Source organism: Phyllobates terribilis, unplaced genomic scaffold (assembly GCF_046119375.1).
Source record: "Phyllobates terribilis strain yellow unplaced genomic scaffold, ASM4611937v1 Scaffold_1__5_contigs__length_1240528914, whole genome shotgun sequence".
Lineage (NCBI taxonomy): Eukaryota > Metazoa > Chordata > Amphibia > Anura > Dendrobatidae > Phyllobates > Phyllobates terribilis.
The window spans coordinates 479399612-479415367 of NW_027362761.1; the positions used below are offsets into that span (position 1 = coordinate 479399612).

General features: G+C 46.0%; 2 protein-coding genes across 4 annotated transcripts in view; one reads left to right on the forward strand and one right to left on the reverse strand.

The window, feature by feature from the left end:
- The window catches only part of MSH3 (mutS homolog 3), a 252919-nt gene extending 243205 nt beyond the window's left edge, over positions 1-9714 (reverse strand). The window contains exons 1-6 of one of the 3 annotated variants that reach the window (XM_073679269.1): positions 9434-9714; positions 5338-5440; positions 4968-5155; positions 3685-3900; positions 1363-1479; positions 1013-1132 (exon numbers count right to left, since the gene is read on the reverse strand). In XM_073679269.1, the coding sequence (XP_073535370.1) occupies positions 1013-1132; positions 1363-1479; positions 3685-3900; positions 4968-5155; positions 5338-5440; positions 9434-9547 (858 nt within the window). In that variant the 5' untranslated portion in view covers positions 9548-9714. The remainder of the gene's footprint in view (positions 1-1012; positions 1133-1362; positions 1480-3684; positions 3901-4967; positions 5156-5337; positions 5441-9433) is intronic. The other 2 variants (XM_073679248.1, XM_073679259.1) reach the window with 2 other exon arrangements.
- Positions 9673-15756, forward strand: part of DHFR (dihydrofolate reductase) — a 56348-nt gene continuing 50264 nt past the window's right edge. Inside the window, exons 1-2 of the mRNA XM_073679282.1 lie at positions 9673-9931; positions 14782-14831. Of these exons, the coding sequence (XP_073535383.1) occupies positions 9840-9931; positions 14782-14831 (142 nt within the window). The 5' untranslated portion in view covers positions 9673-9839. The remainder of the gene's footprint in view (positions 9932-14781; positions 14832-15756) is intronic.

The following is a 15756-nucleotide window of genomic DNA, read 5'->3' on the forward strand; positions in this document are numbered from 1 at the left end:
AGGATTTTTGTAAATACCTTACGTTGCTGTTTCTGCCTGTGAGCGGCGCTATCCTTGGCCGCTCACAGGCATCACGTGACCCCGTGCTGACGTCACAAAACGTGAGGCGTGACTCAAGGCTGGGGTCCCCACAGTGGCTGCTGGGTTGTGGGCAGGGTTATTCCCCCACGTCACACCCAGCATCCACCGCGCGCTTTCCCAATGAATGGGGAGAGGGAGAGCGCGCGGTGGATGCTGTGGAACGCAGAAGATAAAGACCCCTGGCTGCTGCCAGCACTTGTTGTGACGTCAGAGGATGTCAGAGCCAGCTGCAGCCAGGGGTCACGTGATGCCTGTGAGCGGCCAGTGATAGCGCCACTCACAGGCAGTATCTGCAACATAAGGCAATTACAAAAACCCTTAGGGGGGTTAATATAAAGTACTGGACAACCCCTTTAACTACAGATTACCTCTATGTACGTAAAATGTCCTGTGAGGTGAATCCCTTTAAAGGGAATCTGTTAGGTGGATTTCACTTCTCAATATGTTCATGTAGCTCTTTCAGACATGTTCAACAATATGTTTACATGGCCAGTCTGTGCCTCCATTATTGAGAAATTAGCATTTGAATTGACATGCAAATGAGGCTGTAGAGCTATTGTAGATCTGAAAACTCTGTCACTCCAGCTCTATTCCCTGCCCAGTGTCACCTCCTCCTGCCTCTCTGCTGTGTAATTTCCGATAAAGAAGCTATCAGTCAAGCAAGAGGAGGCGGTGCTGGGCCGGGTATAGAGCTGGAGTGACAGAGGCTTCAGATATACAAATAGCTTTTCAGTCTCATTTGCATATAAATTCAAATACGGATTTCTCAATAATGGAGGCGCGGACTGACCATGTAAAGGTATTGTTGGACTTGTCTTTGAAAGAACTACAATGTAAATAGTTTGTGCTCTAAAATCCTGCTGACATTAATATTGGGGGCAATGTATTTAGCAGTGATCAAACACCCTAAGTAAAGTTTTAGTAAAAGGATATCTTCTCCAATGAGCGTTGACTTTGTGTACAAGGCTGTGAGCTGCCTGGTAAATAAAGAATGCTTCTTGTCGCCGGCCGCCTTCAGCGCTGCCGTCTCTGTTTGTTTCACAACTCCAACCTGAAAGAAAATAGATGGAAATTAGAAGAAATTCATAGTAATATTCTACTGCCATCTGGTGGAGAACTACAGGATGACACGCTATCATGAATTCTCTGCTAGTCTCAATACTGGTGCCTAAATAACCTCAGTGTCAACGTTCACAATGGTCATTGGTTTCATCTGCATGGTATGTGATAATGATGAGAACAGACACATGCTGATAACATACACAGAACACACAAACTTACTTTAAATCCTTTTGCCACGAGCCGCCTGACGTGGACAAACAACCTGTGGGTGGGAATACTCGCCGTCATAAAGTTGTGGTCTAGGTGGCAATAAATGTTCAGTTCTCGGGCTGCGATCTGAAAGAGGTGACAAAGCAGAAGAGCCGGTAAATGTGTCATAAAGAGGTCAACGCGGCCAGATCACATATCATATATTAGCATCTAATGGAGAAATAATTACTTGCCATGTAAATCACCCAGATGGGCAACATGCATTTATTACCCATGTCCAGCATTGTGTGAATGCCTGAGAACCAGCAGTCTTCATTAACCCATACATGTCTACCTTGGTTTAGGCATCAAGAAAATTAAACAGTTCCCCGGCCTTACCTCTAACCATTCTGTGTGCAAACTACTCATCACCAAACTATACCTCACAGCCTAAAGGAAGAAAAAGGTAGCAAGCACCAACAGAACATCTATGGCACGCTATGGTGATGGAGGCCGAAGCTCATTTAAAGGGAATCTGAAACCAGGTTTTAGCTACCTCATCTGAGAGCAGCATAATTTAGGGAAAGAGACCCTGATTCCAGAGATGTGTCACTTAGTTTACTGGGAGCAGCAGTTGTGATACAATCAGGTTTTAGATGTAGCAGAGCTCAGAACACTAACCCCACCCACACCAGGCTCTCTATGTACATTGTCTATTGATAGTAAGCTGCTAATCGGTGCTGGGGGCATGGTTGGACCAGGAGCTGCAGTCCACCATTGATAATCTCCTGCTTTTAAAACACTCATTGTATTGAAACAACATCACACAGCCTAATAAGTGACACATCCCTGAAATCAGTGTCTCAGCCCCAACCTCATGCTGCCCTAAGGTTACATAGCAAAAACCTGCAGACAGATTCCCGTTAAGGGGTTGTTCAAGTTTAAAAGTTATGCCCTATCCAGAGGAGCGCCGGAGAGAGGTGAGCGCAGCACTTGGCTGAACTTTGGCGCTCCTAATAGTATGAATGGAGCAGTAGTGCGCAGGATCGACCTCCGCTCCATTCAGCTGGGGCTCTTCACATTCATTCATCAAGGGCTCTTCATTGTTAAGATCAGTGGGGGCCTCAGCAAACCTATCATCTGGATAGGATATAACTTTCAAATTTAAGAACACCCACTTTTAACGGCCATACTACACTCTACACTACTACCCTTTAAGGGTCTGGACAATGTTGTATTTGCACTTGTTCCAGAAGCCATAACTTTTTTTTATGTTTCCAGGCACATAGCAGTATAGCGGCTTATTTTTTCGTTGGATGAGTTTTTGAATGACACCATAAGCGTCATACCGGATAGACGGGGTCTGATCTTGTGAATTCACTCACGGAGCTATAAAGCAACGCTTGCTGCTGGGAAGCACAAACTTCACGTGTCTATGACTAAGGCTTCTTAGCAGTCCGAAACGCACAAGAATGTTATGTAGGCCTATTTCCGGTATTATTTTAGCCATTTTTTTTATAAAGACGATTTGTTTAATAAAGACCTAGTTTGTAATCTTTTATGCGGCCCTGGACTGCAACATTTTTTCTATTATTTTACTCAAACTGGAGGATAGCGGAGGTTTCTGAGCATCACTCTATATTTATTCCTCCGGCATTTCTCCTCCTGGAGGCCTCCTTTTCCATCAGAGTTCTTCTGGGAGACCCAGCCGCAGATTTTTTCTGATGCTTTTAAAAAGCAAAATAAAATGTAAACATTCCTCAGTGTGAAGGCACCCTAAGTAAATGGGAAATGTGCACACAGGGTTTCAGACAAGTCCACTCTGTAAAGGCGCTAGTCTTGCGCGTTACAGACAGTAGGGCAGCACGGTGGCTCAGTGGTTAGCACTGCAGCCTTGTAGTGCTGGGGTCCTGGGTTCAAATCCCACCAAGGACAACATCTGCAAGGAGTTTCTATGTTCTCCCCGTGTTTGTGTGAGTTTCCTCCGGGTTCTCCGGTTTCCTCCCACACTCCAAAGATATACTGATAGGAAATCTAGATTGTGAGCCCCAATGGGGACAGTGATGATAATGTCTGTAAAGCGCTGTGGAATTAATGGCAATATATAAGTGAGTAAATAAATAAGCTAAATGTTAAAAAAAAGAAACATATGCATTGCAATGTAAAAACGACTTGCTTTCAACATCTTCCATCTTTTAACCATTTCACGTATGTAAAAATCTTGGAAACTGGTCACTATTTCACCCATACAAGCAAACAAACAAAAAGCCAGCAACCAGGCCACATGAGGCCATGTGCTCGAACCCAAAGTCCTCAGCCCCTCACAGGTGACCACATAGGAGTTACACTGACCTCAGCATCCTCTCCGAAGAAACGGTATTTGTAACCACATTCAACACACAAAATAGCCTCCTTATATTTCTCCTTGATTTCCATGTACTGCTCCTCCAGAGGGGTGTAAACACTTTTAGTCCTGCGGTTTGGGATTTTGGTTTCTGAACTTCCAGCTTGTTCTGGGTGTCTGGAAGAAGGAAATGTAGCTGTCGTCTTTAAGAAGCCTTTTTCTGCCTGTAAGAGAACCACACAAAGTTATTGAGACTAACGTAGCTCAAATTGTAGAGACTTTATTTTTTTTTTCCTTGTACATTTTTCTTTTAGAGCTTTCAGGCCTTGTTCACATGTTGTTTTTGCTGTATCTTTTCCAAGGGTCAAGAAAGCTGCATTACCAGCAAAATGATTCAGATTTATGGAATCAAAGTGTTTTTTTTTTAATTTGCAGGATGTCAATTCTTTTAGCATATTTTGCAGCAGTTTTCACCCATTCAAATGAATGGGAAAAAACGCAAATAAAACCACATCAAAAACGCGCATATATTACCCAGCGGTTTTCCTGCCAACACTCTGGATTTTGGTACAAAAAAATCCACTACAAATACTCAGCGTGTGCACAGAGCCTAGTGATCAGGGCTGTTTTTAGTTTACAGTGGATGGAACTAGGAGGCTTTTCTTTTGCCGGATCAAATAACTCTATTATTGGTACTGTTCTGGGGTACATAAGGTTTTTTGATCACTTTTTATTCTATTCTTTGGAAGATGAGATGAAAAAAAAAAACTACTATTAGGTCGATGTTTATGGTAATAGAAATATGGCAATTTGAAACAAAAAAATAAAATTAAAAACCTAAATTAAACAAGAGGTGATTTTCTGGTGATACATGTTTTGAAGCGCTTATACATACACTAATAAAACCTGATAGGAAAGAACATTTGTTTTTTTTATCAAGTATTGCGGTGCCATCTTTAGACTCTTTTTTGTTACGATCTACATGCTCATGTGTGAAATATGCATTTGTTATTATGGCATATAAATGATATTCCTATGATCATATGTCCCTAATATTAATAAGGTGATATTCTATTTTCTACATGTAACACTTTGCTTGTTACTGGATGAATTATATGTTTTGTAATCACGGCTGTCATATTTTCATGGCTGTCAGTGCAGAGTCAAGTGTGGACTGCCCAGACGTTTGTAGCATATGGATGGTCCAGAGGTAGTAAATCCTTGCGATATTACCACACAATGCATAATAAAAGATAGGTCACTAAAGAACTCAAACTCATCATTCACTTACCCCGGGAATAGGAGACTTTACTTCTTCACTTTTGCTTTCGGTCTTCAATAACTCAATGCCGGCAGCAGGCGTCACGCTCTCCGGTACTCTTATACTATCGCTGTTCTGCTTTCCAGGATCACTGGAAAATTCTCGTAATTTGTGCAGTGTGAGGCTGGAGATAATGGATTTACCACAGATTATTTGCTCTGAAATAAAATCGACACAAAATCTAATGTAATTGGTGACTGAAAATATAACGGAGCTCAGAACGCAGAAATGTGAAGTGGTTTTTCTACTCTACTTTGAATCAGATTTGATTGACCCCCAAAATCTGTAGAGTTGGGGGGGTCATTTGATTGGTATTAGAAAATCTAAAATGCGAGCTTACCTTTCTTTTCGAAAGCCGAGCCAGCACTCTCCTCATCTTCCTGGTGGCTTCTTTTCCTTTTTGCGGTGGGCTCATGATCTTGGGAAATGCAGGAATTTGCCACCTAGGGACAACAGTCACATAATGTTGATTAGCCACTAGTATCAGTATGATACCACATAAAGACATAATAAAGTGGGGCTGTCAGCCCAGCATGCGGCCATAGCAGAGCGCGCTCCCCGCCAATGCTGGCCTGCCATGTATATACGCATGCTGTCCACCACCCCTGAAGGGCGAGAAGAGCACCTTCCTCATCAATACACCAGGCTGATAAACAAATGTCGGAATTTAACACCCTCCTGACAGGGCCAATTTTTTCATCCCCTTCTTCGAAGAACATCTTTTTTTCTTTTTCATAGGCATGTTTTTTTCCTAGATGAGTTGTAGATTTGAATGACACTATCCATTTTACTATATAATGTAGTGAAAACTGGGAAAAAAAATCCTAATTGGGGTGAAAGGGTGTTAAAAACGCAATTTCAATTTTATTTTTTTTCCATTTTTTTATGGCAGTAATTGTGTGATAAAAATGACCCGGTAATATTTTTTATGTACTTTGGTGTTTAAAGGGGAAAAAAAAAACTTGAATTGAATTTTGTCACCGGCTTTTCGGAGTCTTGTAACTTTTCTTTTTAGCTTTCTGTTGATGGAGCTGTATGAGAACATTCTTGTCTGGTGAGCTTTCATTTTTTTCTTGATACCATTTTTGTGTACATCCTATGTTTTCATCGCTTTTTATTACACTTATAGGAGGAGGTGGGGTGACAAAAAAATTGCCAATTCTGCCGCACTGAATTTTATTACAGGGTGACCGAGTCCATGTCTTTATCTGCATCCAGACGAGTGCAGCAGCATTCTGCCATTACAGGGGTTTTCTAGTTTTAAAAAGGGGTTCCCAAAAGACAACTATCGTGTAACGTAACAAAATCAGATCATACTCGCCCTCCCCAGATCCAGCTCCGGCTCTCCACCGCTGCTCTGATCTCTGTATTTTGGCTACAGCAATGAAGTCATGACTACAGTGCACATCACCGCTGCAGCCAATCACTGAGCCCAGCAGCTCAGCTCATGTAGACGACAAGCTGAGCTCAGGGATGTGTGCTGTAGACATTACTTCATTGCTGCAGCCAAAATCCAGAGAGCGGAGAAGAGGCAGTACTGGACCCAGGGAAGATGAGTTTTGATATTTTACATGACTGCTGTCCTTTGAGAACTCCTTTTGTTTAAAACTGAAAAATCCATTTAAAAGGGTTGTTCAGCCTTAAACTACAAGTCTGCAGTCACTCGTGAATCTTGCAATCTGAGACTGCAGACCAGTGAATCCTCACATCACGCACTGCAGCGCGTTGTGAGGATTCTCCTGCCCGAGAGAGGAGGGAGCGTGACTACAAGTATCCAATTTGCATGCATGCGGCAACATGCCGACTAGACTGTATATGGACTCCCTTAATGTAAGTGTAATGAGTGAGGCTAGGAACATCTAGTTGGAATGTGGCCAGAAGTATGCAAATCACATACTTGCTGCCACGAGTGCCCGCTCCTGGCACCGGACAACCCTCACAGCACGCAATAGGAGGATTCAAAGGTCTGCAGCCATACAGAGTGACTGCAGACTTATAGTTTAAGACCGGACAACCCTTTAAAGCTATCACTGTCTAGTGAGCAGAACATACAAGTCCTGCGGTTTTTGCTTGTGCACTAGCACATTAACTATCATTATTAAGCACATGGACAGGACAGTCCAAGAATACATTTGTGCAGGGATGTCAAACTCAAATACAGAACAGGCCAAAATAAAAAATTTGGACAAAGTTGTGGGCCAACATAGATATGTATTAACAACCCTCCACACAGTATAATAGTCCCACATAGAGAATTATGGGCCCCACATAGTCCTCCATACAGTATTATGGGCCCCACATAGTCCTCCATACAGTATTATGGGCCCCACATAGTCCTCCATACAGTATTATGGGCCCCACATAGTCCTCCATACAGTATTATGGGCCCCACATAGTCCTCCATACAGTATTATGGGCCCCACATAGTCCTCCATACAGTATTATGGGCCCCACATAGTCCTCCATACAGTATAATGGGGGGCGGTTCCAGCGTCACGGGCCAAATAGAATCGCATGCGGGCCAGAGTTTGACATGTGTGCGTTAGTGTGAACAGGGCCCAATGCTGGACGATATCAACCATTAGGTATTTCTATGTGGTCACATGACATTGTAATTGTGATCTCAAAAACACAATTATGTTGAATTTTGCCCATGGCTTCCTTTGGAATTGCACACATTCTCAAGTGTAAGGGTAAATTCACACGCCTGTTATGTTTGGACCGGCAGACGGTTTTCCGACCTGGACTCAACAGTCTCAAATATGCCTATGAGGCTGCCAAGTTCGGGTCTGGAGACCCCCGGCCCGTCCGTACATCACAGTCATATGAATACGCTTTAAGAATAAGGCTGAACTTGTGACTGTGCTTATCGTACGTGTGTCATCAGGGACACTATATAGTATATGGACCTGTCCATATTATCTTTTTGATGATGAAGTGACCCCACAGTACACAGATCCCACACACGTGACGTTATCATTCAGACTTGCGCTTTTTTTCACATGCGACAAGATCGATCCGAGCTTCAGCAGGGATTTTGTTCAGTTTCATTCGATTTTCAGCAGAGTTTAAGCCATGTTCGGTGTTTCATCAGTTTTTCTCAGATGAGGAACAAAAAAAAAATAGATTAAGCGTTTCTCCACCTTTCTGGCAGTCTGTGAAGAATAGTCAGCACAAGGAGGACATCTGAGCAATGTCTGATGTTTTCACACATCCCAATTTTGATTTGACACTCGGAACCAGTTAGCCCTCCATGAGTCTGCGTAGACTACTCAATCAACAAAAAAAGGGATAAGAACAGACATGTGAACATCTCCATAGTGAAAAACGCAGAAACAACTTGTATGTGAAGAACAGGCATCTGAAGGAGCCTCGGGCAGCATTCAGACCACATCTGAACCCCCATTCTTGACGGTCGGACGGGAGTTTTTGGCTGAAGCACTGGAGAGCAGGACACAAATGCTCCCCCCCCCCCCACCAACTGTATAAAGTAATACAAACAATAGATTAATCTGTATAATATCACAAAGTGGGATCAGTGGACTATAGATTCTATTCTCTGCACCCACTCCAATGCTTTAGGTGTTACATGGATAGAGTAGTATACTCCTTCATATCTTCCTATATTGTTATCCTGACAGACTGCGGACTTCCAGGCACTTTGTGATATTATACAGATTAATCTATTGTTTGTATTACTTTATACGGTTGCAGCCTCAGTATCCACTATGATTAATACTTTTACATTCATTGCTCAGTGCACGGATCACTTTATGAACAGTCTGGTTTTAAAATAAACTTGGAGTATTTCAATTAAACTGCTCTAATTTATTTATATGTACTTTATTTTGTGATCACATGTAGCATAATATATTAGCAATAAATAATCGTTGGATTATTATGTAATCATGTTTAAGATAATACATTGGTAACCAGTGATCATTGGCTATTGTGTGGAGGGCTCATCCTCTTTTTAGCAGTTCTATGTTGTTTTAAAACTGTCTTATCTATGTGTATAATAAAATATTTTGTTAAAAAAATACTTTGGTGGTCCGGGCTTTTTAAGGCCTGTTTGTTGATATTGATACAGTTATGGCATTGAGGTCCCTTTAATATATTTTGATCCCTTTTGAGTACTTGTGTTCCCCCATAGAAGTGCCGCTGAGACCAGGCAGTGCCGTCTACCTGCCGGAGGGGGCGCCCCCTTATCTGACTGCAGTGATTGTTGGGGGTGAGATCAGGTGACTCTGAGGGCTCAATACCACCATGCACCAAATACTGTCTGTCCCCAATATAAGTAGGAAACCAGGGACGGACCCCAGCTGCCATGGCAGCCCCCCATGTGCATACAGGCAGCACGGGCTCCAGGATAGCACACACATAGGCAGCAGCCATGTACAGGAGGTCACTGAGCCCACACACCACAGCGCCCTGACCTGAGCACACCCGGCTGTCTGTGATCGATCCCCGCCCTGAGGTCTGAAGAAGTGGCTGATGACCGGCTGCGCTAGGCCCGAGCCCCGGGAGCCGCCTGACTTCTGCCGCCGCATGCTGCAGCCTCCAAGTAGGGGATGACAGCAGCAGCGGCACTGAAGGGACCAGACCACGCCCACTGCCCGGTGATGAGCGCTGATTGGCTGGTGGAGACAGGTGGCGGCATTGTAATGGCTATTGGGCGGGGCCTAGTAATAGCGCGAAAAACGAAACCCTTCTGTTACTGCCGCCTGCTCCTGGGACTTATAGTTCCGTCCGACTACGCGTGTGTTTCCGTCCACAGGTCCGCACACGCCCCGCCTCCCCGCACATGCGCACAGCGCGACATCCAGCAGTGACGGCCCCAGGATGAGGAACCTGCTGCTGAACTCCGTGGTGGCCGTGTGTCCTCCGGGTCAGGGCATCGGCAAGGCGGGGACGTTACCGTGGCCTCTTCTTAGGTGTGTACAGTACGGCAGTGTCAGCCGGGGCCTCCATCACCCCATACATTGTCCCAGGTTTCCGCTGCTACTATCACATTGTCTCATGTACATCCTGTGGTTTCCTACAGAGGCAGCAGCTCCTGTCACACACACCAGCCTGTGGCAGAAGACCTCATGCTGCTAGTGTGTGCCCTGCCCCCGCCGTGTGTGCCCTGCCCCCGCCGTGTGTGCCCTGCCCCCGCCGTGTGTGCCCTGCCCCCGCCGTGTGTGCCCTGCCCCCGCCGTGTGTGCCCTGCCCCCGCCGTGTGTGCCCTGCCCCCGCCGCCGTGTGTGCCCTGCCCCCGCCGCCGTGTGTGCCCTGCCCCCGCCGCCGTGTGTGCCCTGCCCCCGCCGCCGTGTGTGCCCTGCCCCCGCCGCCGTGTGTGCCCTGCCCCCGCCGCCGTGTGTGCCCTGCCCCCGCCGCCGTGTGTGCCCTGCCCCCGCCGCGTGTGCCCTGCCCCCCTGCGCCGCGCCTTATAGGTGCATTTTATAGACTGGTAACTTGGTTGATTCGTTCATAACATAAGTTGCCAAGGTATACAAAGATAACTAGTTACATATTTGGAAGTACACAGAAATGTTTCAGGAAAACAAGGGGGAAGGGAAAATCGGATGGTGATATTAGGACACGATATGCCCGCTATGACTATCCTGTAAGTTAGATACAGTTAGATGAATGAGGATGATGAGTCGAGTTAGATTGAGAAGACTAATATAGTCTTAAACGACGCTAAGGTCTCTACGGTGAATGTTTTGGAATCATAATAGAGTTCCAATCCTCCCATTTTCTGAAGTATTTTTTTAAAAGATTGTTTCTAAGGGCGTATGTATATTCATACGTGTTGTGGCATGCTAATTTTTCTATAGTTTTTCCACAGTTGGGGGAAGAGGGTCTTTCCAAAGGGCGGCAATATTGCTTTTTGCTGTAAGGAGTATATGAGTGATGATAGGTCTGTATCTGCATGGGAGGGTTTCAAGGCCCAAAAGGAGGAGCACCAGTTCTGGTGAAAGATGTATGTTTAAACCTGTGATATTATTAAGGATTCAATTCCAGACCAGTATGATTTAAGAGCTTTACTGCTCCAAAGGATGTCAGACTGCCAGTAGCATTACAATTCCTCCAGCAAAGGCGGGAGTTAGTGTTCTGAGTTTTATGAAGTTTTAGCGGAGTAAAATACCAGCGTGTGTAGATCTTGTAGTGGGTTTCTACAAGGGATGAGCAGGGAATGTCAGTATAGATAGATTCGAAGACTTTGTGCAGAAGATCGGTCGTAATTTCTATACTTAGTTCTTTTTTCCATGCTTCTATATTTGTTGTATGTTGAAAGTGTCTTGGTTGAAATTCTGATAAATGTGACCAGTTTTCCAGAAAAGGGGAGTTTGTGGGTATTTGAACATCTGAGCTAGATTTTGAGGGAGAAAAAAGTTTAGGTTGTGAGAGTTGAGGATGTTTTGAATCTTCTTCCATGTCTTTTCTTGAATGTTGAGCTTGAATTTATCTTTAAGAGATTGAAAAGGTATGAGTTGTTTCTTGTCATCCATTATATGAGATAAATTTAATGCCTGACTTCTTTCGTGAATCTAGTTTGATTCTTGAGGATAACAGTTCAAGAATATCTACAACTATCCAGGTTGGAGAAACCATGGGGTAACTTTTGTGAGATAGTTTTAGTAGTAATCTCCAAGAGAGAATTGCAGATTTAACTGTGATTTCTTCTGGAAGTCTCTTAGTTTTGTGGCATAAGTAGGAGAGGGTGATTAGGCTAAGTCTGCCACTGGGTTTCAAAGGTTCTTCTAGGGCCATCCAGGTCAGCTTTTCATTTTCTGCCCACCAATTCTGGCTAGGTTTGACTAAGGTGGTGTGGTAGTAGGCAGTTAAGTTGGGCAAGGCGAGTCCACCTCTTTTTTTTGTTTTTTTCTAGGACAGACCTAGCTACTTTCTTTTTAGCCCAGGTAAAGGTGACCAGCTATGTATGAAGTTTTTGTAGCCACTTCTTTGGGATTAATAAAGGGATATATCTAAAGATGTATAGGAGTTTTGGCAAAAGGCTCATTTTGTAGGCATTAATTTTGCCAAGCCAGGAGACTTCTTGTTTAGCTATATGCATAATGTCGATCTGTATGGTTTTATAAATATCATTTAAATTTGTGTCTATGATTGATGTTAATGGTTTGGTGAGTTTTATTCCAAGATAGCTGATATTATTATTTTCCCAGGACAGTTCAAACTCCATTTTAAGAGTTTCCAAGATTTGTGGATCAAGGTTTAGGTGGAAGACTTGGGTTTTAGTCAAATTAATCTTGTAATATGAAATTTTGGAGAAGTGTTTAATTGTGTCCAGTAGATTTCTAATTGAGTTAAGTGGGTTTCAAAGAGTTATAAGAAATATCGAAAATTTAAAGCCACAATCAGACGGAACCATATACACAAGTGTATCTACTGCATTACTGTGCTTCAGTGTAACCAGGGCGGTGGAGTCGGTCTAAAATGGACCAACTCCGACTCCTAAAATATGTAATAAATTGGGTACAGTAATTCAAAGCAGTTTGTGGGGAATATTTTTTCATAAGAATTTGGGAAAGTTATGAAATGTCCTATAAATGTCTGTCCTATTCCTGATCTAAGGGTCTAGACCAGGGGTGTCAAACACGCGGCCTGCGGGCCGCATGCGGCCCCTCCGGCTGTTTCTTGCGGCCCGCAGGCACAGACCCCGTAACGATCGCGTCTCTCTCCAGCAGCCGCCGACATCAGCGCTGTAATGCAGTGTATTGCTGCGCAGAGACCGGCTCTCTGCACAGCAATACCAGTGTCAGCCGCCGGCCTATCAGAGGCCAGCAGCTGACATCTGCGCATGGCAGTGACGTCATACGCCGCTGCGCTGGGACGCAGATGTCTGCTGCTGGCCTCTGATTGGCCGGCGGCTGGCACTGGTATTGCTGTGCAGAGAGCCGGTCTCTGCGCGGCAATACATTGCATTACAGCGCTGATGTCGGCGGCTGCTGGAGAGAGCCGCGATCGTTACGGGGTCTGTGCCTGCGGACCACAGGTGCAGAAAGGACGCCGAGGGAACGGAGGACAGGTGAGAATCTTTTTTTTTATCTGTCATGTGAAATACAGCACACAGGACCTGTGCTCAGTATGGGGGGGGCACTGTGCGCAGTATGGGGGGGACGGGGACCCTGAGCGCAGTATGGGGGACGGGGACCCTGAGCGCAGTATGGGGGACGGGGACCCTGTGCGCAGTATGGGGGACGGGGACCCTGTGCGCAGTATGGGGGGAAGGGGACCCTGTGCGCAGTATGGGGGGAAGGGGACCCTGTGCGCAGTATGGGGGTCGGGGACCCTGAGCGCTGTATGGGGGACAGGGACCCTGTGCGCAGTATGGGGGGGCGGGGACCCTGTGAGCATTATTGGGGGGACGGGGACCCTGTGCGCAGTATTAGGGGGACGGGGACCATGTGCGCAGTATTGGGGGGACGGGGACCCTGTGCGCAGTATGGGGGTCGGGGACCCTGTGCGCAGTATGGGGGTCGGGGACCCTGTGCGCAGTATGGGGGACGGGGACCCTGTGCGCAGTATGGGGGGACGGGGACCCTGTGCGCAGTATGGGGAGAAGGGGACCCTGAGCGCAGTATGGGGGGAAGGGGACCCTGTGCGCAGTATGGGGGGAAGGGGACCCTGTGTGCAGTATGGGGGGATGGGGACCCTGTGCGCTGTATGGGGGTCGGGGACCCTGAGCGCTGTATGGGGGACGGGGACCCTGAGCGCAGTATGGGGGACAGGGACCCTGTGCGCAGTATGGGGGGGCGGGGACCCTGTGCGCAGTATGGGGGGATGGGGACCCTGTGAGCATTATTGGGGGGACGGGGACCATGTGCGCAGTATTAGGGGGACGGGGACCATGTGCGCAGTATTGGGGGGACGGGGACCCTGTGCGCAGTATGTGGGGCAGACCTGGATGGGGGACATGTTTGCAACATGGGGACCTGGATGGGGGACATGTCTGCAAGATAAGGACCAGAATGGGGGACCATGTCTGCAATATGGGGGACCTGGATGGGAGACCAAGTCTGCAATATGGGGACCATGTCTGCAATATGGGGGACCTGGATGGGAGACCAAGTCTGCAATATGGGGACCATGTCTGCAATATGGGGGACCTGGATGGGAGACCATGTCTGCAATATGGGGGACCTGGATGGGAGACCATGTCTGCAATATGGGGGACCATATCTGCAATATGGGGGACCATGTCTGCAATATGGGGGACCTGGATGGGAGACCATGTCTGCAATATGGGGGATTTGGATGGGAGACCATGTCTGCAAGATGAGGAGCAGTTCAAAAGGTGTATAGAAAATAAAATGGTATCACTAAAAATGTCACTTTGTCATGCAAATAATGCGGCCCCCCAAATTAAATGTTTTTCCGTGTGCGGCCCATATGCTCAGCTGAGTTTGAGACCCCTGGTCTAGACTTTTAGCTGAGATGAATCTGTGCTACAGTAAATTTCTCTTAAACATGAGCCATGTATGAGGGAGTCGGAGTCATGGAAATTGAGGAGTATGAGTCGGAGGTTTGGCTTACCGACTCCACAGCCCTGAGTGTAACTACAGGGGTCTGTGCGAGGGGAGTGGGAGAGCGACATTCAGCATGACTGATCATTATACAGTGCCAGAGCGGACATATTCCCCTGTGACCAGCACTGGGTGCGCTTATCACCGTGGTCACACACTATACTGGTTGTACTGGCTTTATAATGGTTGTACTGGCTGCTATAACTGTATTTGGTCCTGTAGTCTTTACTGTTGTTTTCCTTTGTTTTCAGGAATGAGTTTAAGCACTTCCAGCGGCTGACTATGATCCCTACAGCTGAAGGTAACTTGTCCCTGCAGACCGACATCCAGAACATGTCAGCACTTTGCAAACACAAGAATGCCTTTTATTACCGTATTTTGACCCTGTGATTATCACTTATTATGACTTTACTAACTAGTTATTGCTTGCAGGGAGATAATCATAATACTTTCTAATTTATGTGCAACTTCATGTGCAACTATAAGGCCCTAACGTAGATAGAAATACTAGAATAACATAAAAAAATTCTAGAAACAAGGTCCATTCCTGATCTCCGGCTTTAGCCCCTGCCCATGGACAATGCCGGTGTGAAGGGTGAGTGGTGTATCTCACAGCCGACACTTCTACATCCCTCTTCCTATTTTTTCCTCATTGTCAAATGTCATTTAGCCGAAAATCATTCAGGCATCTCCAGACTATTCTAGAGATGATTGAGCGTCTAAAGCCCAGTGCAGACGGGCGCTCCTTTCATCACTTTTCACACATTTGGGGTTCTAAACGGTGATCCGATTTTGTGCCACAATACCCTGTGTATATTGGGATAAGTGATGGCTGGCCTATTTTACAATGCTGGCAGAGAAGGCATAAACCCATCATCTGTGCATCCAATGATGATAATTTAGAGGTATCGCCATCCAGAGTGAGTGATGGTAATTTTTTTTTTTTGTGGTTACCCTCTGTAGGTAAATGGGTGGGTGAGGGGGGGGGGGGGGGGGGGGAGTGTAGCGTCTCCTCCCTATATAGTTGAATTAACGTTATGCAGGCACATAGCAGCCAGACAGAGGCCGTAAGAACGTCTAGTGCAGGGGTCTCAAACACGCATCCCCTTGACGCTCAATTGTTCGGCCCTCGTCAGGGGCCACCGACATCTGCACCTCTCCAACTGAATGTATGTCCTAGAACGTACATTGCTGTGAGATGGGGGACCAGGGTGGGGACATTGCTG